The 26751-nt window shown below is 45.1% G+C and overlaps 1 protein-coding gene across 5 annotated transcripts in view; it reads left to right on the top strand.

Annotated features, from left to right (window-relative positions):
* Positions 1 to 26751, top strand: part of TNNT3 (troponin T3, fast skeletal type) — a 48957-nt gene that overhangs the window by 5611 nt on the left and 16595 nt on the right. For 2 of the 5 annotated variants that reach the window (XM_075327004.1, XM_075327005.1), the window contains exons 1-3: positions 2317 to 2362; positions 4175 to 4186; positions 7854 to 7925. The exons of 1 other annotated variant lie outside the window; for it this stretch is intronic. In XM_075327004.1, coding sequence (XP_075183119.1) covers positions 2332 to 2362; positions 4175 to 4186; positions 7854 to 7925 — 115 coding nt within the window. In that variant the 5' untranslated portion in view covers positions 2317 to 2331. Of the gene's footprint in view, positions 1 to 2316; positions 2363 to 4174; positions 4187 to 7853; positions 7926 to 26751 lie in introns of those variants that run through there. 2 more of the 5 variants (XM_075327006.1, XM_075327007.1) reach the window with 2 other exon arrangements.

The following is a 26751-nucleotide window of genomic DNA, read 5'->3' as shown; positions in this document are numbered from 1 at the left end:
CCCCCTGCTGGCCAGAGTGCTGAATAACCATTATTAAGCTCTACATAGGTTCCATGCAGCTGAAGACCTTTCTTGCCATAATATGCCCAAAAATTGAAATCAAATGTTCATTTTCCATTTTGACTGCTTTAAGAGGAATTAAGCTATAAGTAATAGTTATACATAGGAACCTGGCAAAATAAAATGTAATAACCAATGTGCTGAAGAGGTTAATAGTTACGTGCCGCCTTCTTCTAAGCACAATGGCCTCCTTGCTTAGTGCACAATGATGTAATCTTGTGCACAGTGACATCATCACACACTGAGCCCTGATGACATTATCACACACTGAGCCCTGATGACATCATCACACACTGAGCGGTGATGTCACTCTGTCTGTGGTAGATTGATTCTTACACATTGGATTACTTCCTCTTCTGCAGAACTGTTCTATGTTCCTGTTCTTGTGTCGCTTTACGTTTCCGTAGCTGAGGTGACATTTGTCAGTGTTGCTAATGTTGCTTGTGTCCCTGTTTATATGTCTTTTTAATTTTTTTTTATGTCCACACACAAACAGAAGAATACGAAGAAGGTAAATGGGTGACGTCCCCTTCTCTTCACCTCCTTGACCACTAAGCCCTAATGCTATAACACCGATTCTACCATGTCACTAATGTCACTTACCCCTTCGCTTAAAAAAAAACAAAAAAACCCCCAACAACATGGCCACCTGCCGTCATTTATAATATGTGAGGTTCATATTGTACAATGGCTCTGCAGTGAAGGGGTCACAAGCCGCCGGTTATTTAGCCAAATTAACATATGTAACCGGACACCCAATTTCAGTGACTTCTATCTGATAGACGGATGTTAGTCACTTTTCTAAGCGTGCAGTGTACTTCACCTCCTGAAATCCTTAGTTCCACTCACATGATGTCATAATGACATTGGCGCGTTTCCGTTTTCACCACATTATTGTTCATTGTGCTCCTATAAGGTCCTAATCAGCCGCTAACCTGATAGAAGAAGAAAAATCCAGAATTATACACCCAAATGTGGTGATACCATGTGATTCACAGTATCTAGACATGGCAGATGCTGGAATTTTGGCATTTAAGCCAAAAGGATATAGTTTGCTGACTTTAGAGTTATTGTCACTTAAAGAGGACCTGTCACCAGGTCAAAAGTGGCCACTTTATGCTCCTATTTTATTCCTGTTGCTTTTCTTAATAAATAATCCTTTATTTATTTAGTTTTAAATCCGACATATTGTTCAAGATATATGGGCCTTTTTATTTAGTGCTCATTTTTATAGGGTTTTTTTAAAAGGGGGTGTGGCTCATAGGGTAATTATGCAGAACACGCCCCTGAGGATCCTGTGAGACACGCCCCTGTGGAACCAATTTACATGAAAAGGCATAAAAAAGGAGCAAAAACTGGCCATTTTTGACAGGTTCTCTTTAAAAGGTAATCCAGTTTTGCTCATTCTGGATGTGAGCTGGATCGATTACAGGTATCGCATGGCGGGTATAATGCACCATATCTAAAAAAAATATAACTCTAAAGCTATATTTGCCCATAGCACCCAATCACACAGGAGCTTTCATTTTATGAGATCTATTTTGACAAATATATCTGACTGGTCATTAAAGATTGATTTTCTTTTGACAAAAGAGGAAAGTTCCATCTAGATGAATAATTTACTGGCCCATAGTTTATTAAATTGGTGGAGGTTTAGACTCTGGAGTCTTTTCGGTCATCCCAATTACGTGCCGTAAGAACTAGAGTGGAAGATAAACTGCAGTTCCTCGACAGGGCCAGTTTCCATTGTGAGAGCACTATTTATCAGACTCCGACCGATATATTGATGATCTCTCCTAAGTCATCCATATCTAAGTAGTGGATAACCCCTTTAAGAATAAACCATTCTACAGATAAAAGACGTATAGAGCATTATGACATCAGGAGTGATGGAGGATTAATACAGCATGAACATGTTTTCTATCTATTGACATTTCCGATAACACATTTCTATTTTTCTTATAACAAGAGATTTATAATGATTAGGTTCCATGTAAAACCTCCTGATTACAGCGAGTGCATGTCAGTTTGTCCATTTGTCTCTACATGGATTCATGTCTCTGTACATTCACAGGTATGGATGTGCTGGAGGAGAGAATATTCATGTTTCCCATTACTTTGCGTGTAGTGCGTTATGTTACATATGGCTATACTATGTCAAAAATGAAGTGCATTGCAGCTGTGACTTCTCCTGTGCTCCATAGGTCTTTGCAGGCCGCTAACGTGATTTGCTTTGTCTGTTTTTTGCCTCCTCTTCTTGCTCTTGCCGCAATGTCATGTCTGGCAGAAGAAGCACAAGAAGGTATGTGTTAGTGTACTGCATTAGTTAATATAGGGGGTATATTTGGGGTAATCTGGCACCATTAAATTAATTTACCATGCAAATTGAATCATGTCATGTACATTTAATATTAGAAACATAGCAATTGAGGGTGCAAAGGCAGCGGTCACCCCCAATGCCCTGGTGCCCAAGGGGTCCTAAAGGCTCCTCTGTGGCATAAGTAGGCACCAGTATTATAGAAGGTAACTGGTAGGTGAGGGGATCTGGGCAAAGATTTTGTCATGTAGGCCCAGAAGCTTTAAAGGGAACCAACCAGGAGGATTTTCATATATAAAGTAAAGCCAGTGCTATACTGGCGCTAGGATGCTGAATGTAAGCATACCTTTTGTTCTGAGATTGGAGGTTTTATTTCAGAAATATGTACAAGTAAAGTTCCAGCAATGCACTGCTGTTTGATTGACAGGTGCAACAGGAAGAGAATATGGGGGTCGAGTCTTGCTATCTATTCCCACCCCTATCAGCCTGCTTGGTCTTTCTCCCCCTGTCACCATCAAAGATGTTAATTCCGGTGCACATAGACAGGGGACAGGAATAGATAGCAAGACCCAACCCACATATTCTCTTCCTGTTGCACCTGTCAAGCAAATACCAATGCATTGCTGGAACTTTACTTGCACACATTTCTGAAATAAAACCTCCAATCTCAGAACTGAAGCTATGCTTACACTCAGCATCCTAGCACCAGTATAGCACTGGCTTTGCTTTATATATAACAATCTTGCTGTTTCGTTCCCTTGAAATAGAACCTGTCACTTCCCGTATATATACATTTTTTTTACCAGCTGTAAATATTGAAGTTCTGCTGAATCTGGTGATGTTTTCCTACTGTTTGTGCTCTTTTCCATCCCTGAGAAATGGACCAATAGGTAAATCCAGTCTATTTAGCCAAGTGGGCATGATCATCGTAAGGACTATGCACAGTTGGCTAAACAGACTAGATTTACATAGAATAAGGAGGTGGCCATATTTCCAGAATGGGACAAAAGGGAAACAATGCCAAATTCAGGAGCACAGCGGTATTTACACCAAGTGAAAAGAAAATCCATATCTGGTTTTGTATTTAAAGGGTTTCTCCAAGAATGTAATAAAATAGCCCCCGTCACACAATTCAGACAACAGCTAATCCTAGTCATGTGTCCTAATGGGCTCAGGAAACACAACTCCCGAGATCTGTGACTCAACTGACCAGAGGAGCTTCATCATAATTATAGATACCGGTGAGCTGCCATAGAAAGGCTGTGATAAGAGAAATAAAATAAATCTCCAACACTTTCTGAGCACTAAGGATTTTCTTTCTCCAGCCTCAGTCCTCATGCTCAGTCAAAAGAGGAAAAGATTTATTTCTTCTCCTGTCACAGCCCTTTTCCAGCAGCTCCTCAGTCGGGTGAGACAGTTCTTGGAGCTGTGCTTTTTCAGACTGCAGCCCATCCTGACATGTAACAAGGAAGAGCTTCTGTTTGACTTATGTGATGGGGGTCATTTTATTAATTTCTTGCACAACCTCAAAGTTATTGAGGCAGATTTGCAATATCAGACACAATAAATGAATAAGGATGGCACCATTTCTGGAAAAAAAGGACTTTTTCGAATCTCATACATTTCTTTCTACGTTTTTAGTCTTGTCAGACACATGAGGTGTACAGGTCACTGTGCTCCGTGGTAGAGCTCTGCATCCCACCCTGTGATGTATTGTTGCGGCTTAATGTCTTGGTAGCTCATTTGTCTTTTTTTCCTTTGTGTTTTATCCTTCTGCTCTTTATGACACAATTGAAGAACCCCAAGAAGGTATGTGATCTGTTCATCGTTCCCACCTACAAATATAAGGAGACCCCTCAACCCAGATCCCATTTTTCCATATCTCCAAATCAGTATCTATAAACATAGGGAGACCGCATTGTGACCCAAAGCTCATCTGAATACTGGATTTTGATAGATGTTTGCCGATATAGTCAGGTGGCGGTCACCAGTGATCATAGATAGCGCAGAGGGATGGGATGTGCTTGCTGGTATCTGTGCTGCATGTGGCACGCTGTGACCTTGAGATCATGAGAAGACATGATAACTGCATCTTGTAGTCAGTGCTCTCTTATCATTACGTGCAGAATACCAGATCTGATGATGAGAGCATCACTTGGTGATTTTTACCATTGATAATGGATGCAAAGACTGTGTCGCCGTTTAGCCTTATTCAGATGGGCACAGCACCTGGACGCCCCCTTCCTACAGCTTGTACTGTACCAGACCTGCAGCTCCATAGATCACTATGGCACTGTAAATCTGGCTCAGTAGAACCGAGGAGAGGGGATTTCTAGGTATACAGACTGTGGACAGTTAAAGGGTCTTCTTTTCATATAGAGTGATGGCAGATAACACCATCCCTTTGTGATCGGTAGAGGTCCAACCTCCTAGACCTTCACCGGCCCTGAGAATGAAGGAGGTGCAGCACTATGTCCCCTTCACAGAGGTCACCACCACCCAGCTGTGCAGGAGAACGCAGTTTAAAGAGGTTGTCCACTACTTTTACATTGATCGCCTCTTCTTAGGCGGGCTTTGCACGTTGCGACATCGCAAGCCGATGCTGCGATGTCACACGCGACAGTCCCCGCTCCCGTCGCAGGTACGATATCTTGTGATAGCTGGCGTAGCGAAAATTATCGCTACGCCAGCTTCACATGCACTCACCTGCCCTGCGACCGTCGCTCTGTCCGGCGACCCGCCTCCTTCCTAAGGGGGCGGGTCGTGCGGCGTCATAGCGACGTCACACGGCAGGCGCCCAATAGTGGCAGAGGGGCGGAGATGAGCAGGATGTAAACATCCCGCCCACCTCCTTCCTTCCATAGCCGGCGGCGGCAGGTAAGGTGATTTTCCTCGCTCCTGCGGCTTTACACACAGCGATGTGTGCTGCCGCAGGAACGAGGAACAACATCGTACCTGTCGCGGCACCGGCATTATGGAAATGTCGGAGCCTGCAACGATGATACGATAACGACGCTTTTGCGCTCGTTCATCGTATCATCTAGGATTTACACACTACGACATCGCAAGTGACGCCGGATGTGTGTCACTTTCGATTTGACCCCACCGACATCGCACCTGCGATGTTGTAGTGTGCAAAACCGCCCTTAGAATTGGTCATCAATGTCTCATCGACTGGGGTCCGACACCCCGCACCCCCACCAATCAGCTGTTCTTGCTCCCAGTGGCGGCAGCAGGAAATGCTCAGTTCCGGAGCTGTGCAATTAACTGATATCGGCCAGTGCTGGGTACCCCACATCCACCTCCCATTCAAATCATTAGGAGGCAGTATTAGAAGACGGAGCAACTCCGGAACTGAGTATTTCTAGCTGCCTGCTGCTACCACCGGCACCGAGAACAGCTGATCGGCGGGGGTGCATAGTGTATAGACCCCGGCCGATCATACATTGACAACCTATTCTAAGGAAAGGCCATCAATGTTAAAGTAGAGGACAACCCCTTTAAGCAAATTAAACTAGCCGGATTTCCTAGCACAGCAGAGCGATCGTGAGGCAAAAATGTAAATGATCTACTCCAGTACTGTGCAAACTTTTTGCTTATCTCCGGATCAGTGGGGGTGTGATATTTGTGCGATCCCCGCTGATCATAAATTGATGACATATGCTATCAATATCTATAAGCTTACTATGAAAAAATACCCTTCAAAAGGAATCTGTCACTAGGCTATGGCTACCTAATTTGACAACAGCAAAATGTAGAGACAGAGATCCTGATTCCAGGTGATGTGTCACTTACTGGGCTGCTTGCTATAGTTTTGGTTCAATCACAGTTTTATCAGAAGATTATCACTAGAGATCAAGTAAACCTGCTGTCATGTAGTCCTCCATATTCATGACTTCTGTATAACACTACTCCACCACTGATTGGCAGCTTTCTGACTATGCACAGTGTACACAGAAACCTGCCAATCAGTTGTGTGGGCGGGGGTCATAAATGAGCTCTGTATAACCCCGCCGCACCACTGATTAGCAGTTTTCTGCTTATGCACAGTGTACACAGAAAGCTGACAATCAGTGATGTGGGCAGGGGTTATATATGAGCTCTGTATAATTCCGCCCCCACCAATGATTAGCAGCTTTCTGCCTATGTGCAGTGTACACAGAAAACTGACAATGAGTGACGTGGGCAGGGATTATATATAAGCTCTGTATAATTCCGCCCCCACCAATGATTAGCAGCTTTCTGCCTATGTGCAGTGTACACAGAAAACTGACAATGAGTGACGTGGGCAGGGATTATATATAAGCTCTGTATAATTCCACCCCCACCAATGACTAGCAGCTTTCTGCCTATGTGCAGTGTACACAGAAAACTGACAATGAGTGACGTGGGCAGGGATTATATATGAGCTCTGTATAATTCCGCCCCCACCAATGATTAGCAGCTTTCTGCCTATGTGCAGTGTACACAGAAAACTGACAATGAGTGACGTGGGCAGGGATTATATATAAGCTCTGTATAATTCCGCCCCCACCAATGATTAGCAGCTTTCTGCCTATGTGCAGTGTACACAGAAAACTGACAATGAGTGACGTGGGCAGGGATTATATATAAGCTCTGTATAATTCCACCCCCACCAATGACTAGCAGCTTTCTGCCTATGTGCAGTGTACACAGAAAACTGACAATGAGTGACGTGGGCAGGGATTATATATAAGCTCTGTATAATTCCACCCCCACCAATGACTAGCAGCTTTCTGCCTATGTGCAGTGTACACAGAAAGCTGACAATCAGTGGTGTGGCAGGGTCATACAGAGCTCAGCATTCAAAGATCTCCTAGATCAGCAGCAGACAAATCAGTGATTTTACCAAAATGTAAGAATGCAGCAAAGTAAGTAAGACATCGCTGGAATCGCTGGTTTTTGGAGTAGCAAAAACCTGGTGACCGATTCCCCTAAACCACATAAGCCCATCTCAATAAATCCTGACGGCACGTTCACACGAGCGTATTTTTGCAGTATGTTTTTTTTTTTTAAATTGATCATGATGGATATGTTTATGGATTTGGAACAAAGTGCATCAGAGATCATCAGTTCCATCATGATCAGTTGACATATTTTTTTTTTCTAATTATTCAGGTAAATGGGTTAGGGATAAATAAACTAAAGTTATGATCAGTTATTGACCAATGATACTGCAAATATATGTAAATGTGAAACCAGTCACTAATGATCGTGACTTCAGCATGAAAGTAGAAAAAATTGCAGCTCGATCAGTGCACTGATATTTATTTATTTATTTTTATTTATTTACACCACAATGATGATCAGCCTTTTTTCATAATGCTACGTATCATTGGCTTTTACGTTGCACTTTCTTCTTTCTTTTACCTGCCTTGCCCTCTAACCTTTGACTACATGTACCCAAATCTGGCTTTTGCATTACTGCTTGAACTATAATGCCTTGCCACTTAAGAAGAAGAACAGCCTGAAGTCGAGGAGATAGCAGTTCAAGAGGAGGAAAGTTATCAGGGGGCTGAGGAGGAAGGTAAGAGCCGCTGACCGAGCTTCCTCAATATTTCACCTACAGCCTCCTACAATCTCTTTGGTTAAAATGAGTCAATATTGCTGGTTCCTACTCTGAATTCAGGAATGGTTGGTAATCCGTGCGTATTGACATGTAACGTGCTCTGCCGACGCCTGTTTGAATGCCGATTTTGCATGGCAACTGCATACATCAGCAATGCTGAGAAGTTGAGTCGAAGTTTAGGAAAGTCCTCACCCAATTTTTGAGACTTCACGATAAAGAACACCAAACCCCCCTCCTGGAACGAGTGTGATCCGGTCAGAAGTTCTGTGCATGAAGAGCCTGATGGTCTGCAATAAATAACTGGTCGGTTAATACATTGCTTTTTCACATAGGAGATCCAGAGATAAGTGCGCTAACAATTTCTTTTCACTTACAGAACACGGAGAAGAATACGATGGTATTTTATTTCCACTTTTGTTTTTCCATTTCTTCCCAATGGATGTAAAGCCTCTCCCTGTCCTATGTGTTTGCAGGTTGAGCCAAGACTGTTGGTCAGTGGTGGGCAATCATAGATTTTCAGGGGCTTCAGAAGTAAGAATGTGTATTACTATGATGAACTTAAAGGGGTTGTCTCAAGTTCTTAAAGGGAATTTGTCAGCAATTTTTTACTACCTCATCTGACAGCAACATAATGTAGGCAAAGAGATTGTGAATTCAATGATGTATCACTTAGATTACTCGGAGCAGCCATTCTCACACAATCAAAGAATTTAGATCCAGGAAAACACCACAGCTGATTGAGCCTCCCCTCTCACATCAGGCTCTCAGCACAGATTGTGCATTAACTGCGAGATGTCAATCACAGCAGTCGGCGGCCAGACAACTCTGCAGGAGACAGCTAGCCCTAACAATTATTATTTTATTATTATTTATTATTACAGCGCCATTTATTCCATGGCACTTTACATGCGAAAGGGGTATACATAATAGGGATTAACAATGTTAATCACCAAGTGATAACCCCTTTAGTTTACGTAAATGATAGATCACACACAGGTAAGAGGAACACAGTCGTTTTTTCTTTCTTAGCCCTTGCAGCATGCTGTCTTCAGCTTAAATAGCAAAAACCTGCTGACAGATTCCCTTTAAATGGGTAAATTTGCAGAAGTTGTGTAGAAAAAAAACAAGCAAATGTGCAATTTATCTCTTAAGAATGGAGGGGTTTTTCAAATTGTATAATGCATAGTCCATTGCCTAGCTTACTGGCATGATCTCAGCTTGGTGTAAGTTAAGCGCTTGGGGTACTAGCAGGCTTTATGCTTTTAAGCCTGCTTGCTTAACTCTGAAGTTGTCCATATTATTGGTTCCAACATGCTTAATTCTCCATGTGCTGCACGCATGCTACAGAGGTAATGTTACCTCTGCAAGCCACCTGGCAGAGCATGAGTTTTCATTCATCAGCAGCACACCGCCCTAAGGCAAACAGGAAGCTGATTGCCTGGGGTGGTGCACTCCTGAGGATACAACCCTTTAAAGAGGACCAACCACAAAGAAAAAAGATTTTTCTATATAAACTAAAGCCAGTGCTATACTGGTGCTATCATGCTGATTCTAAAGATTCTAAACACATCTTTAGTTGTGAGATCGGATGTATACTTTCTGAAATATAGGCAAGTAAAGATTGTGAAATGCACTGTTACTTGATTGATAGCAGCTACACAATATCTAATATCTGGGTCATGTTTTGCTAGTTATTCCCGTCCCTATCTGTCTGCCTGTCCTTCCTCCCTCCTCCCTGTAAAAACAGAGACAAGGGGAGGAAGGACAGGCAGGTAGACAGGGGCAGGAATAACTAGCAAAACATGACTCACCTATTAGATATTCTGTAGCTGCTATCAATCAAGTAACAGTGCATTTCACACACTTTACTTGCCTGTATTTCAGAAACTTTACATCTGATCTAACAACTAAAGGTATGTATAGAATCAGCATGATAGCGCCAGAATAGCACTGGCCTTAGTTTATATAGGAAAATCTGGGTAGTTGGTCCTCTTTAAGCTCACCAATGGAAAGCTACTCTAGAGACAAGATTAGATATAATGATATAAAGGGGTTGTTGGGATCTAGTGTTGCCCACCTCTGCCATGAAGCTGGAACAGACATGATAGTTACTCATTCATTTCAAATTCATTTTTAGGAAAGGATTTGAAATACGTGGACCCAATGATACAACTTAAAGCACCACTGTCACTGGCAGCTGTGTGCTGTGCCTGGTATCTAGCTGAAAAGGACATGAGTGATGAGGATTGTTGGCATTTCCTGTCCGTCAGCTGCACCCAGCCAGTTACCATTACTCAGAAGAAGCCAGGCATCCTGATTGGGTGAGAAGCTGCTAACAGGGCCCTCCCCCTCCCACCCAATGCCCTGCCTTTAGGTCCTTTTCAGATAAATGCCAGGCACAGTGAATAGCCTCATATGATTGTGTCATTTCAAGATTGTATCAGTAGGTGTGACTAGATATAAATCTTTATAAGCAAGTTCCCAATTATTAAACCATATTGACTAATACAATTTTATGTCTGTTCTAGAAGGCTTGGCTCATCCTGATTTTAATTTTTGACCTCCCTCTTTTTATTAACTAAACATATTTTCCTCCTTTCCCTTTCACCTTTCCTTTGAAGTGATGGATACATCTGCAGATGTCGCACGTTTTCTTCTTCCCTCTATTTCCAACAGCCTAATCTCCTGTGTTTTCTGGACATGAAGCCCATTTCTTTCCCTTTGTCAGCCTAAAGTCTCTCCTCCTTTCTCCATATCTTCTTTCTTACCTTTTCTGTTTCCCTTTCTGCCTGTCTCCCCATTTCTACTTTGAACATGAAGAGAAAGCACATAAAAAATTCCTCAAATGTTACCTTATGACTACTTTTTCCTACAATTTCCAAAAAATTCAATTTCAGCCTCGTATATGTGCAGCATTGATGCCCCCCCAAATGTAATCTATCCAGATCTTTATTTTCCATTGTACACATCTCCAGCAAAGTCCATCCACGGCCAATTTGTGCGTGGCCACGCTGCCATTGTTTTGCCATAATTAGCCACTTATTTATTGCCCTAAGCTTTTTTAAACGTGAAAACGATTTGTAGGAAAAATGTGTTTTACATGTAAAAACCACCCTGACCCCAAAAATTGGCAATGATGTGGTTCTGCTGCACAATATACTCTGGTAAGTGGAAACATGACCGCGTGTCCAACCTCCGAATGGTATCAAGCTGTAAGATATCACCACTTGAAGTCCATACTGCACCTCCATAGGCCTCCAATTTCCATACAGTAAGTATTTTCTAGCTCAAGCTGTGTATCTGCATTTTTGCATTTATCGAGTTCCATCCAACTCTATTCTTTGATGCATTTGCATGCAGATCTATATTGCTGTCATCCATCTCCTGGCTGTGAGAATTTCCATTCTCCCATCTTCTTGCACCATTATGCTCTTATCTGTGTGCGGCTCCAATCTCCTTTATCTTCTATTATAGCTGCATGCATCTCCTCTCTCCTATTTATCGCATACATGTCGAACCTCTAATCCATCTTCATGAAACTTCACAACCTTATCTGTATACGGCTCCGTTTTCTCTTCTTAATGCCCTTTACTGTTTATTTCTACCTTCATAATTATCTGTGTGCGGGTACTGTCTTCTATCTGAACAAAATTCCCACTTGTTTGCTTATCCATCTTTATTTAATATCACTTTAATGTCTATCACTTTAATGTCTGTATGCATGCAGCATCTATTTAGAGAATTTACCTCTCCATTTCTTTTTCTCGACAATCTCCCATCTCCCTGTCTGCTGCTACATTCTTCCTTCTATCAGCATTTGGTCCCATTCTATTTGCTGTTTTATGCTATGCCTTTCTACCTAGCAGCCTGTAGCTCCACTTTCCATCTGCATATTGCTCCACTTTGAAATGTATCTCCATGTAAACCCTCTCTGCTATCAATCTACTTATAGATCGATCCATTCTCCTCAATGTCTGCCTGTAGCTCTACTTTCCAATAGGGCTGTTTGTAGTTCCACTCCAATATATCTGTTTCTAAATACATTGTACTATCTATCTGCCTGCAGCTCCACTCTTTTTGGCTGTACCTTCCTCTTTGCAATCTATAAGCATGTAGATCCAGTCTATATAATATATCTGCCTGTAGCTGCACTCTCCTATCAGTGTATAACTAAGGGGTGCTTCACACATAGCGAGATCGCTACCGAAATCGCTGCTACGGCACGGTTTTGGTGACGCAACAGTGACCTCATTAGCGATCTCGCTGTGTGTGACACTGAGCAGCGATCTGGCCCCTGCTGCGAGATCGCTGCTCGTTACACACAGCCCTGGTTCGTTTTCTTAAAAGGCGCTCTCCCGCTGTGACACACACATCGCTGTGTGTGACAGCGAGAGAGCGATGAAATGAAGCGAGCAGGGAGCAGAAGCCGGCATCTGGCAGCTGCGGTAAGCTGTAACCAGGGTAAACATCGGGTAACCAAGGTGGTTACCCGATATTTACCTTAGTTACCAGCCTCCGCAGCTCTCACGCTGCCTGTGCTGCCGGCTCCGGCTCTCTGCACATGTAGCTGCAGTACACATCGGGTTAATTAACCCGATGTGTACTGTAGCTAGGAGAGCAAGGAGCCAGCGTTAAGCAGTGTGCGCAGCTCCCTGCTCTCTGCACATGTAGCTGCAGTACACATTGGGTTAATTAACCCGATGTGTACTGTAGCTAGGAGAGCAAGGAGCCAGCGCTAAGCGGTGTGCGCGGCTCCCTGCTCTCGCGGTTATGATTGCTGCTTCGGCTGCTGTGTTTGACAGCTAAGCAGCGATCATAACAGCGACTTACAAGGTCGCTGTTACGTCACAGAAAATGGTGACGTAACAGCGACCTCGTTGTCGCTGTCGCTTAGTGTGAACCAGCCCTTAGTTCTCCCATCTATGTACCTGTATAGCTCCCCCCTCCAATCTGCCTATAGGTCCAGTCTCCTGTTTGCCTTTGGCTTCACTCTCCAATCTGTGTGTAGCACTAATCTCCTTTCTATCTACCATCTATCTATCAGCCTATATTTACACTCTTATCCCTCTGCCTGTATTTCCTCTCTTTCTACTCTTTTATCCTTCTGGCTGTCCTTCCACTCTTTTATCCCTCTGGCTGTCCCTCCACTCTTTTATCCCTCTGCCTTTCCCTCCACTCTTTTATCCCTCTGCCTGTCCCTCCACTCTTTTATCCCTCGGCCAGTATCTCCACTCTTTTATCCCTCTGCCCGTACCTCCACTCTTTTATCCCTCTGCCCGTACCTCCACTCTTTTATCCCTCTGCCCGCAGCTCCACTCTTTTATCCCTCTGCCTGTACCTCCACTCTTTTATCCCTCTGCCTGTACCTCCACTCTTTTTTCCCTCTGCCTGTCCCTCCACTCTTTTATCCCTCGGCCAGTATCTCCACTCTTTTATCCCTCTGCCTGTCCCTCCACTCTTTTATCCCTCTGCCTGTCCCTCCACTCTTTTATCCCTCTGCCTGTACCTCCACTCTTTTATCCCTCTGCCTGTACCTCCACTCTTTTATCCCTCTGCCTGTACCTCCACTCTTTTATCCCTCTGGCTGTTCCTCCAGTCTTTTATCCCACTGGCTGTAGCTCCACTCTTTTATCCCTCCGCTTGTACCGCCACTCTTTTATCCCTCTGCCTGTACCTCCACTCTTTTATCCATCAGCCTGTATCTCCGCACTCTTATCCCTCTGCCTGTACCTCCACTCTTTTATCCCTCTGGCTGTTGCTCCAGTCTTTTATCCCTCTGGCTGTCCCTCCAGTCTTTTATCCCTCTGCCTGTACCTCCACTCTTTTGGCCTGTACCTCCACTCTTTTATCCATCTGGCTGTACCTCCACTCTTTTATCCCTCTGCTCGTACCTCCACTCTTTTATCCCTCTGCCTGTACCTCCACTATTTTATCCCTCTGCTTGTCCGTCCACTCTTTTATCCCTCTACCTGTCCCCACTCTCTTACCTCCCTGTAGCTCCATTCTTTCACCTTTCTGCTTGTCTCTAATCCGCCTGCAGCTCCACTCTAATGTAACTACTGCGAGCTAATGTCTTTGATCTATTTGTCTCATGATTCACTCTCCTGCCTGTCTCTTCATCTATAATTGCCTGTAGGATAACTCACCTATTTGCGATTTGTATTCTACCTATAGCTCCATTCTCTAATCTGCCTATATCTCCACTCTCTAATTTATCCACCTTTAGCTCTACTCTTCTTTCCATCTGCCTATCACAATCACTCTGCTTGTAGCCTCACTCCTCTATTGATGCTTGTAGCAGGACTCTCATATCTATCTATCAGTCCATGGCTGCACTATCCTTTCTCTGTTAACCTACACCTGCGATCTTCTATATGCGCTTTTGTCTCCCATCATCCTGTACTTTACCTTTCCAGTCTATTGGCCTGTAGCACTTCCCTCTAATCTATATGCCTATAGTTCTATTTCCCAATATCTGCTTGTGCTCCACTCTCCTATAATACTGCCACTATTACTAATACTGCCACATAGCTCCACTCTCCCATCTACCTGCCAGTAGCTCCACTCTCCCATCTACCTGACTGTAGCTCCACTCTTCCATCTACCTGCCTGTAGCTCCACTCTCCCATCTACCTGCCTGCAGCTCCATTCTCCTATCCATCTGCCTGTAGCTCCATTCTCCTATCCAACTGCCTGTAGCTCCACTCTACGATCCATCTGCCTGTAGCTCCACTCTACTATCCATCTGCCTGTAGCTTCACTCTCCTATATATCTGCCTGTAGCTCCACTCTACGATCCATCTGCCTGTAGCTCCATTCTCCTATCCATCTGCCTGTAACTCCATTCTCCTATATATCTGCCTGTAGCTCCATTCTCCTATTCATCTGCCTGTAGCTTCACTCTCCTATAAATCTGCCTGTAGCTTCACTCTACTATCCATCTGCCTGTAGCTTCACTCTCATATCCATCTGATTATATTTTCATTCTCTTATGCATCTGCCTGTAGCTCCACTCTCATATCCATCTGCCTGTAGCTCCACTCTCATATCCATCTGCCTGTAGCTCCATTCTCTTATCCATCTGCCTGTAGCTCCATTCTCCTATCCATCTGCCTGTAGCTCCACTCTCATATCCATCTGCCTGTAGCTCCATTCTCCTAACCATCTGCCTGTAGCTCAAGTCTCCTATCCATCTGTGTGTAGCTTCACTCTTCTATCTATCTACCTCTACTCTCTTAGCCATCTGCCTGTATCTTCACTCTCCCATCTACCTGCCTGTAGCTCCACTCTCCTATCCATCTGCCTGTAGCTTTACTCTCCTATCCATCTGATTATATCTTCATTCTCTTATGCATCTGCTTGTAGCTCCACTCTCTTATACATCTGCCTGTAGCTCAAGTCTCCTATCCAGCTGCTTGTAGCTCCACTCTACTATCCATCTGCCTGCAGCTTCACTCTCCTATCCATCTGATTATATCTTCATTCTCTTATGCATCTGCCTGTAGCTCCACTCTCCTATCCATCTGCCTGTAGCTCAAGTCTCCTATCCATCTGTGTGTAGCTTCACTCTTCTATCTATCTCTACTCTCTTAGCCATATGCCTGTAGCTCCACTCTCCTATATACCTGCCTGTAGCACCACTCTCCTATCTACCTGCCTGTAGCTCCACTCTCCTATCCATCTGCCTGTAGCTCCATTCTCCTATCCATCTGCCTGTAGCTCCATTCTCCTATCCATCTGCCTGTAGCTCCATTCTCCTATCCATCTGCCTGTAGCTCCACTCTACCACCTTTAGCTCTAGTCTTCTTTCCATCTGCCTATCACAATCACTCTTCTTGTAGCAGGACTCTCATATCTATCGACCAGTCCATGGCTGCACTATCCTTTCTCTGTTAACCTACACCTGCGATCTTCTATATACGCTTTTGTCTCCCATCATCCTGTACTTTACCTGTCCAGTCAATTGGCCTGTAGCACTTCCCTCTAATCTATATGCCTATAGTTCTATTTCCCAATATTTGCTTGTGCTCCACTCTCCTATAATACTGCCACTATTACTAATACTGACACATAGCTCCACTCTCCCATCTACCTGCCTGTAGCTCCACTCTCCCATCTACCTGCCTGTAGCTCCACTCTCCCATCTACCTGCCTTTAGCTCCACTCTCCCATCTACCTGCCTGTAGCTCCACTCTCCCATCTACCTGCCTGTAGCTCCACTCTTCCATCTACCTGCCTGTAGCTCCACTCTCCCATCTACCTGCCTGTAGCTCCACTCTCCTATCCAACTGCCTGTAGCTCCACTCTCCTATCTACCTGCCTGTAGCTCCATTCTCCTATCCAACTGCCTGTAGCTCCACTCTACGATCCATCTGCCTGTAGCTCCACTCTACTATCCATCTGCCTGTAGCTTCACTCTCCTATATATCTGCCTGTAGCTCCACTCTACGATCCATCTGCCTGTAGCTCCATTCTCCTATCCATCTGCCTGTAGCTCCATTCTCCTATATATCTGCCTGTAGCTCCATTCTCCTATTCATCTGCCTGTAGCTTCACTCTCCTATAAATCTGCCTGTAGCTCCATTATCCTATCCATCTGCCTGTAGCTTCACTCTCCTATCCATCTGATTATATTTTCATTCTCTGATGCATCTGCCTGTAGCTCCACTCTCATATCCATCTGCCTGTAGCTCCATTCTCCTATCCATCTGCCTGTAGCTCCATTCTCCTATCCATCTGCCTGTAGCTCAAGTCTCCTATCCATCTGCCTGTAGCTCCATTCTCCTATCCATCTGCCTGTAGCTCAAGTCTCCTATCCATCTGTGTGTAGCTTCACTCTTCTATCTATCTACCTCTACTCTCTTAGCCATCTGCCTTTATCTTCACTCTCCCATCTACCTGCCTGTATTTTCACTCTCCCATCTACCTGCCTGTAGCTCCATTCTCCTATCCATCTGCCTGTAGCTCCATTCTCCTATCCATCTGCCTGTAGCTCCATTCTCCTATCCATCTGCCTGTAGCTCCACTCTACCACCTTTAGCTCTACTCTTCTTTCCATCTGCCTATCACAATCACTCTGCTTGTAGCAGGACTCTCATATCTATCGACCAGTCCATGGCTGCACTATCCTTTCTCTGTTAACCTACACCTGCGATCTTCTATATGCGCTTTTGTCTCCCATCATCCTGTACTTTACCTTTCCAGTCTATTGCCCTGTAGCACTTCCCTCTAATCTATATGCCTATAGTTCTATTTCCCAATATCTGCTTGTGCTCCACTCTCCTATAATACTGCCACTATTACTAATACTGCCACATAGCTCCACTCTCCCATCTACCTGCCTGTAACTCCACTCTCCCATCTACCTGCCTGTAGCTCCACTCTCCCATCTACCTGCCTGTAGCTCCACTCTCCCATCTACCTGCCTGTAGCTCCATTCTCCTATCCATCTGCCTGTAGCTCCATTCTCCTATCCATCTGCCTGTAGCTCCACTCTCCTATCCATCTGCCTGCAGCTCCATTCTCCTATCCATCTGCCTGTAGCTCCATTCTCCTATCCATCTGCCTGTAGCTCCACTCTACTATCCATCTGCCTGTAGCTCCACTCTACTATCCATCTGCCTGTAGCTCCACTCTACTATCCATCTGCCTGTAGCTCCACTCTACTATCCATCTGCCTGTAGCTCCATTCTCCTATCCATCTGCCTGTAGCTTCAGTCTCCTATATATCTGCCTGTAGCTCCACTCTATCCATCTGCCTGTAGCTTCACTCTACTATCCATCTGCCTGTAGCTCCACTCTACTATCCATCTGCCTGTAGCTCCACTCTACTATCCATCTGCCTGTAGCTCCACTCTACTATCCATCTGCCTGTAGCTCCACTCTACTATCCATCTGCCTGTAGCTCCATTCTCCTATCCATCTGCCTGTAGCTTCAGTCTCCTATATATCTGCCTGTAGCTCAAGTCTACTATCCATCTGCCTGTAGCTTCACTCTCCTATCCATCTGATTATATCTTCATTTTCTTATGCATCTGCCTGTAACACCACTCTCCTATCCATCTGCTTGTAGCTCTACTCTCCTATCCATCTGCCTGTAGCTCAAGTCTCCTATCCATCTGCCTGTAGCTCAAGTCTCCTATCCATCTGCGTGTAGCGTCACTCTTCTATCTATCTACCTCTACTCTCCTAGCCATATGCCTGTAGCTCCACTCTTCTATCCATCTGCCTGTATCTTCACTCTCCCATCTACCTGCCTGTAGCTCCACTTTCCTATCTACCTGCCTGTAGCTCCACTCTCCCATCTACCTGCCTGTAGCTCCACTCTCCTATCCATCTGCCTGTAGCTCCACTCTCCTATCCATCTGCCTGTAGCTCCACTCTATTATCCATCTGCCTGTAGCTTCACTCTATTATCCATCTGCCTGTAGCTTCACTCTATTATCCATCTGCCTGTAGCTTCACTCTCCTATCAATCTGATTATATCTTCATTCTCTTATGCATCTCTCCCATCTACCTGCCTGTAGCTCCACTCTCCTATCTACCTGCCTGTAGCTCCATTCTCCTATCTACCTGCCTGTAGCTCCATTCTCCTATCTACCTGCCTGTAGCTCCATTCTCCTATCTACCTGCCTGTAGCTCCACTCTCCTATCTACCTGCCTGTAGCTCCACTCTCCCATCTACCTGCCTGTAGCTCCACTCTCCCATCTACCTGCCTGTAGCTCCACTCTCCCATCTACCTGCCTGTAGCTCCATTCTCCTATCTACCTGCCTGTAGCTCCACTCTCCCATCTACCTGCCTGTAGCTCCACTCTCCCATCTACCTGCCTGTAGCTCCATTCTCCTATCTACCTGCCTGTAGCTCCACTCTCCTATCTACCTGCCTGTAGCTCCATTCTCCTATCTACCTGCCTGTAGCTCCATTCTCCTATCTACCTGCCTGTAGCTCCACTCTCCTATCTACCTGCCTGTAGCTCCACTCTCCCATCTACCTGCCTGTAGCTCCAGTCTCCCATCTACCTGCCTGTAGCTCCACTCTCCCATCTACCTGCCTGTAGCTCCACTCTCCCATCTACCTGCCTGTAGCTCCACTCTCCTATCTACCTGCCTGTAGCTCCATTCTCCTATCCATCTGCCTGTAGCTCCACTCTACTATCCATCTGCCTGTAGCTTCACTCTCCTATCCATCTGATTATATCTTCATTCTCTTATGCATCTGCTTGTAGCTCCACTCTCCTATCCATCTGCCTGTAGCTCAAGTCTCCTATCCATCTGCCTGTAGCTCAAGTCTCCTATCCATCTGTGTGTAGATTCACTCTTCTATCTATCTACCTCTACTCTCTTAGCCATATGCCTGTAGCTCCACTCTCCTATATACCTGCCTGTAGCTCCACTCTCCTATATACCTGCCTGTAGCTCCACTCTCCTATATACCTGCCTGTAGCTCCACTCTCCTATCTACCTGCTTGTAGCTCCAATCTCCTATCTACCTGCCTGTAGCTCCACTCTCCTATCCATCTGCCTGTAGCTCCACTCTACCACCTTTAGCTCTACTCTTCTTTCCATCTGCCTATCACAATCACTCTTCTTGTAGAAGGACTCTCTTATCTATCTACCAGTCCATGGCTGCACTATCCTTTCTCTGTTAACCTACACCTGCGATCTTCTATATGCGCTTTTTTCTCCCATCATCCTGTACTTTACCTTTCCAGTCTATTGGCCTGTAGCACTTCCCTCTATTCTATATGCCTATAGTTCTAGTTCCCAATATCTGCTTGTGCTCCACTCTCCTATAATACTGCCACTATTATACTGCCACATAGCTCCACTCTCCCATCTACCTGCCTGTAGCTCCACTCTTCCATCTACCTGCCTGTAGCTCCACTCTTCCATCTACCTGCCTGTAGCTCCATTCTCCTATCCATCTGCCTGTAGCGCCACTCTACTATCCATCTGCCTGTAGCTCCACTCTACTATCCATCTGCCTGTAGCTCCACTCTACTATCCATCTGCCTGTAGCTCCACTCTACTATCCATCTGCCTGTAGCTCCACTCTACTATCCATCTGCCTGTAGCTCCACTCTACTATCCATCTGCCTGTAGCTCCACTCTACTATCCATCTGCCTGTAGCTCCACTCTACTATCCATCTGCCTGTAGCTCCATTCTCCTATCCATCTGCCTGTAGCTTCAGTCTCCTATATATCTGCCTGTAGCTCCATTCTCCTATTCATCTGCCTGTAGCTCCATTCTCCTATCCATCTGCCTGCAGCTTCAGTCTCCTATATATCTGCCTGTAGCTCCATTCTCCTATCCATCTTCCTGTAGCTCCACTCTACTATCCATCTGCCTGTAGCTTTACTCTCCTATCCATCTGATTATATCTTCATTCTCTTATGCATCTGCTTGTAGCTCCACTCTCCTATCTATCTGCCTGTAGCTCAAGTCTCCTATCCAGCTGCTTGTAGCTCCACTCTCCTATACATCTGCCTGTAGCTCAAGTCTCCTATCCATCTGCTTGTAGCTCCACTCTCCTATCCATCTGCCTGTAGCTCAAGTCTCCTATCCATCTGCGTGTAGCTTCACTCTTCCATCTACCTCTACTCTCCTAGCCATATGCCTGTAGCTCCACTTTCCTATCCATCTGCCTGTAACTCCACTCTCCTATCTATCAGCTTGTAGCTCCACTCTACTGTCCATCTGCCTGTATCTTCACTGTCCTATGCATCTGCCTGTAGCTGCATTCTCCTATCCATCTGACTGTAGCTCTACTCTCCTATCCATTTGCCTGTAGCTCCACCTCTATTCATGCTTGTAGCAGGACTCTCATATCTATCTACCAGTCCATGGCTGCACTATCCTTTCTCTGTTAACCTACACCTGCGTTCTTCTATATGCGCTTTTGTCTCCCATCATCCTGTACTTTACCTTTCCAGTCTATTGGCCTGTAGCACTTCCCTCTAATCTATATGCCTATAGTTCTATTTCCCAATATCTGCTTGTGCTCCACTCTCCTATAATACTGACACTATTACTAATACTGCCACATAGCTCCACTCTCCCATCTACTTGCCTGTAGCTCCACTCTCCCATCTACCTGCCTGTAGCTCCACTCTCCTATGTACCTGCCTGTAGCTCCACTCTCCCATCTACCTGCCTGTAGCTCCACTCTCCCATCTACCTGCCTGTAGCTCCACTCTCCCATCTACCTGCCTGTAGCTCCACTCTCCTATGTACCTGCCTGTAGCTCCACTCTCCCATCTACCTGCCTGTAGCTCCACTCTCCCATCTACCTGCCTGTAGCTCCACTCTTCCATCTACCTGCCTGTAGCTCCACTCTTCCATCTACCTGCCTATCTAGTTGCCTGTAGCTCCACTCTCCTATGTGGGTATAGCTCATTTCCTCTAGTTTCAAGTTGCTCTCCTTTCCATCGGTTTACATTAGCACGTTCCAATTTATTTGCCTGTAGCTCTATTTTCCTGCCTATATTTCTCCTCTCCTATCTACTTGTAGTTCCACACTCCAGTCTTGCAGCTTTTAACTCCTCTCTCCGTTTTGTCAGCCAGTAGCTCCACTCTACTATCTGCCTGTAGCACTTCACTCCAATCTATGTGCCTATAGTTTTACTCTCAAATCTACCGTATTTGCATGTGGCGCCACTCTCCAATATGTCCGCTTGTAGCTCTACTTTCTTATCCATCTACTTGTGACTCATCTCTTCCATCATTCTATTTGTGGTGCTGTTCTTACATCTATACCCTTGTACCATTTCTTTCTCATTTATCTTCCTGCATTCCTACTCTCCAATCCATTGATGTGTAGCACTAACTCCAAATCTGTTTACCTATCATTTTACCAGTAGCTCATCTGTTCTATCTCCATATAGCTCCTATTTGCTTGTGGCTCCATTCTCCAATCAATTTACCACTCTATTTCCATTTGCCTGTAGATCCACTCTCTTTCCTGCCTCACCTGTCCCACCACTCTTTTTTCCATCTAACTGCACCTCCACTTTCCTCTTTATTTGCCTGTGACTCCTCTCCCAGTCTGTATGCCCATCTCCAATCTGTTGGCCTGTAGCTCTACTTTCCAATCTATCTGCATATAGCTCCACTCTTCTGTCATCCTTCTTGTAGTGCATTTCTTTTAACTATATACCTGTAGTCCCACTGTGCAATAATTTATGTGTATCTCAACTCTCCTTTCTTCCTGCCCATTACTCCTCTTTTACCTGTCTGTTGTCCTTTTTTATCTACCTATAACTCCACTCTCCTTTATATCACCACTGTGCTATCTACCTGCCTGTAGCTCCACTCTTACCAATTTGCCTATTTATCTGCCTATAACCTTTCTTTCCTATATGGCTGTAGTTCTACCCTCAAATCCATTGGCCTGTAGCTCCACGTTCCTCATCTGTGTGCCTGAGGCTTCACTTTATGATCATTCTGCTTTTAGCACAATTCTTCAATCTATTAACCTGTAGCTCTAATCTCCAATAACGTGTGTGAATCTCCACTCTCCCATCTTTGTGCAGTAGCTCCTCTATTTTAACTGTCTACTCTTCTATTTATCTACCTATATCCCCATTCACCTATTAATTTGCTATAGCTCCACTCCCCTTTCTATTTGCCTGTAGTTCTTTTCTCTTTGCCTATAGTTTCACTCTTATCAATCTATGTGTATCTCTACTCTCCAATCTGCCTGTAACTCCATTCTCCTATTAATTTGGTTATTACTAATTTCTCCACGCTATCTGCCTTCGAGCTCTACTGTTTGCTAGTGGCTTTATTCTCTTAAATGTATATAGCTCTTATCCCCTATCTTCCTATTGTTCTCTCTCCCATTAATACCAATCTTTTTTCTATCAGCTAGTAGCTCCACTCTCCAAACTATTGCCCTGTAGCCAATTTATTTGCCTGAAGCACTTCTCCCTCTATCTACTGTCCAATCTGTCTGTAGATCCTCTCTATTCACTATGTCCTCTCTATCCAACTAAGGTGTCTATTTGCCTATAGCTCCACTCATTTCCTTTTTCCTACAGCATTACGATCCTAGCTGCTTATAGCTCCACTCTTTCATAACTCTGCCTGTAGCTCCACTCTCCTATTTCTCTGTCTGTATCATCACTCACCACCTATCTGATTGCCGACAATAGTTCCCCTCTTCTATCTGCCTAGATATTTACTCTATATATCTGTAAGTTCTCTCTCCAATTTGCCTGTAGCACCACTCTCTTGTCTACCTGTAGCTCCACTCTATTATTCGTATCTCAAGTCTCCAATCTATCTTCCTATAGCTCTGCGCTCCTAAATGTGTATAACTTTCCCCATTTATCATCCTGCAGCTCAGTTTACTTTCTATATGCCTGTATCGCCGCTCTTTAATATATCTACCTATAATGGCTTCTGATTTCTATCTGCCAGAATCAGAATTCTGCCTGCAGCTCTACTCACCAATATGTGTAAAGCTCCTTCTCCCCATCTGCCTGTGGCTCCACTCTCATATCTATCTGCCTGTAGCTCCACTCTCATATCTATCTGCCTGTAGCTCCATTCTCCTATCCATCTGCCTGTAGCTCCATTCTCCTATCCATCTGCCTGTAGCTCCACTCTCATATCTATCTGCCTGTAGCTCCACTCTCATATCTATCTGCCTGTAGCCCCCCTCTTCTATCCATCTGCCTGTAGCTCCATTCTACTGTTCATCTGCCTGTAGCTCCATTCTCCTATCCATCTGCCTGTAGCTCCCTTCTCCTATCCATCTGCCTGTAGCTCCATTCTCCTATCCATCTGCCTGTAGCTCCACTATCCTATATATCTGCCTGTAGCTCCACTCTCCTATATATCTGGCTGTAGCTCCACTCTCCTATATATCTGGCTGTAGCTCCACTCTCCTATATATCTGGCTGTAGCTCCATTCTCCTATCCATCTGCCTGTAGCTCCATTCTCCCATCCATCTGCCTGTAGCTCCATTCTCCTATCCATCTGCCTGTAGCTCCATTCTCCTATTCATTTGCCTGTAGCTCCATTCTCCTATCCATCTGCCTGTAGCTTCAATCTCCTATCCATCTGCCTGTAGCTTCAATCTCCTATAAATCTGCCTATAGCTCCATTCTCCTATCCATCTGCCTGTAGCTTCACTCTCCTATCCATCTGATGATATCTCATTCTCTTATGCATCTGCCTGTAGCTCCATTCTCCTATTCATCTGCCTGTAGCTCCATTCTCCTATTCATCTGCCTGAAGCTCCACTCTCCGATATATATGCCTGTAGCTCCAGTCTCCTATTCATCAGCCTGTAGCTCCATTCTCCTATTCATCTGCCTGTAGCTTCACTCTCCTATAAATCTGCCTGTAGCTCCACTCTACTATCCATCTGCCTATATCTTCACTCTCCTATAAATCTGCCTGTAGCTCCACTCTACTATCCATCTGCCTGTAGCTTCACTCTCCTATCCATCTGATTATATCTTCATTCTCTTATGCATCTGCCTGTAGCTCCACTCTCATATCCATCTGCCTGTAACACCACTCTCCTATCCATCTGCTTGTAGCTCCACTCTCCTATCCATCTGCCTGTAGCTCAAGTCTCCTATCCATCTGCCTGTAGCTCAAGTCTCCTATCCATCTGCTTACAGCTCCACTCTCCTATCCATCTGCCTGTAGCTCAAGTCTCCTATCCATCTGCCTGTAGCTCAAGTCTCCTATCCATCTGCATGTAGCGTCACTCTTCTATCTACCTCTACTCTCCTAGCCATATGCCTGTAGCTCCACTCTCCTATCCATCTGCCTATATCTTCACTCTCCTATCCATCTCATTATATCTTCATTCTCTTATCCATCAGCCTGTAGCTCCACTCTCCTATCCATCAGCCTGTAGCTCCACTCTCCTATCCATCAGCCTGTAGCTCCACTCTCCTATCCATCAGCCTGTAGCTCCACTCTCCTATCCATCAGCCTGTAGCTCCACTCTCCTATCCATCAGCCTGTAGCTCCACTCTGCTATCCATCTGCCTGTAGCTCCACTCTGCTATCCATCTGCCTGTAGCTCCACTCTGCTATCCATCTGCCTGTAGCTCCACTCTGCTATCCATCTGCCTGTAGCTCCACTCTGCTATCCATCTGCCTGTAGCTCCACTCTACTATCCATCTGCCTGTAGCTCCACTCTCCTATATATCTGCCTGTAGCTCCATTCTCCTATTCATCTGCCTCTGCCTGTAGCTTCTCTCCTATAAATCTGCCTGTAGCTCCATTCTCCTATCCATCTGCCTGTAGCTCCATTCTCCTATCCATCTGCCTGTAGCTCCATTCTCCTATCCATCTGCCTGTAGCTTCACTCTCCTATCCATCTGATTATATCTTCATTCTCTTATGCTTCTGCCTATAGCTCCACTCTCATATCCATCTGCCTGTAACACCACTCTCCTATCCATCTGCTTGTAGCTCCACTCTCCTATCCATCTGCGTGTAGCTTCACTATTCTATCTATCCACCTCTACTCTCCTATCCATCTGCCTGTAGCTCCACTCTACTGTCCATCTGCCTGTATCGTCACTCTCCTATCCATCAGCCTGTAGCTCCACTCTCCTATCCATCTCCTTGTAGCTCCACTCTCCTATCCATCTGCCTGTAGCTCAAGTCTCCTATCCATCTGCGTGTAGCTTCACTATTCTATCTATCCACCTCTACTCTCCTAGCCATATGCCTGTAGCTCCACTCTCCTATCCATCTGCCTATATCTTCACTCTTCTATCCATCTGCCTGTAGCTCCACTCTACTGTCCATCTGCCTGTATCATCACTGTCCTATGCATCTGCCTGTAGCTCTATTCTCCTATTCATCTGACTGTAGCTTTACTCTCCTATCCATTTGCCTGTAGCTCCACTTTCCTATCCATCTGCCTGTAGCTCCACTCTCCTATCGGCCTGTAGCTCCACTATCCTATCCATCTGCCTGTATCTTCACTCTCCTATGCATCTGACTGTAGCTCTATTCTCCTATCCATCTGCCTGAATCTTCACTCTCCTATACATCTGCCTGTAGCTCTATTCTCCTATCCATCTGCCTGAATCTTCACTCTCCTATACATCTGCCTGTAGCTCTATTCTCCTATCCATCTGCCTGTAGCTCCACTCTCCTATACATCTGCCTGTAGCTCCACTCTCCTATCCATCTGCCTGTAGCTCCACTCTCCGATCCATCTGCCTGTAGCTCCACTCTCCTATCCATCTGTCTGTAGCTCTACTCTCCTATCCATCTGCCTATATCTTCACTCTTCTATCCATCTGCCTGTAGCTCCACTCTACTGTCCATCTGCCTGTATCGTCACTCTCCTATCCATCAGCCTGTAGCTCCACTCTCCTATCCATCTGCCTGTAGCTCCACTCTTCTATCCATCTGCCTTTAGCTCTACTCTTATCCATATGTCTATAACTCCACTTTCCTATCCATCGGCCTGTAGCTCCACTTTCCTATCCATCAGCCTGTAGCTCCACTTTCCCATCCATCAGCCTGTAGCTCCACTTTCCTATCCATCGGCCTGTAGCTCCACTTTCCTATCCATCGGCCTGTAGCTCCACTCTATTATCCATCGGCCTGTAGCTCCACTCTATTATCCATCGGCCTGTAGCTCCACTATCCTATCCATCGGCCTGTAGCTCCACTTTCCTATCCATCGGCCTGTAGCTCCACTCTATTATCCATCGGCCTGTAGCTCCACTCTATTATCCATCGGCCTGTAGCTCCACTATCCTATCCATCTGCCTGTATCTTCACTCTCCTA

Source organism: Anomaloglossus baeobatrachus, chromosome 10, assembly GCF_048569485.1.
Source record: "Anomaloglossus baeobatrachus isolate aAnoBae1 chromosome 10, aAnoBae1.hap1, whole genome shotgun sequence".
NCBI classification, from domain to species: domain Eukaryota; kingdom Metazoa; phylum Chordata; class Amphibia; order Anura; family Aromobatidae; genus Anomaloglossus; species Anomaloglossus baeobatrachus.
The sequence above is the reverse complement of the archived record's forward strand: the minus strand, read 5'-3'. Positions and strand labels throughout refer to the sequence as shown.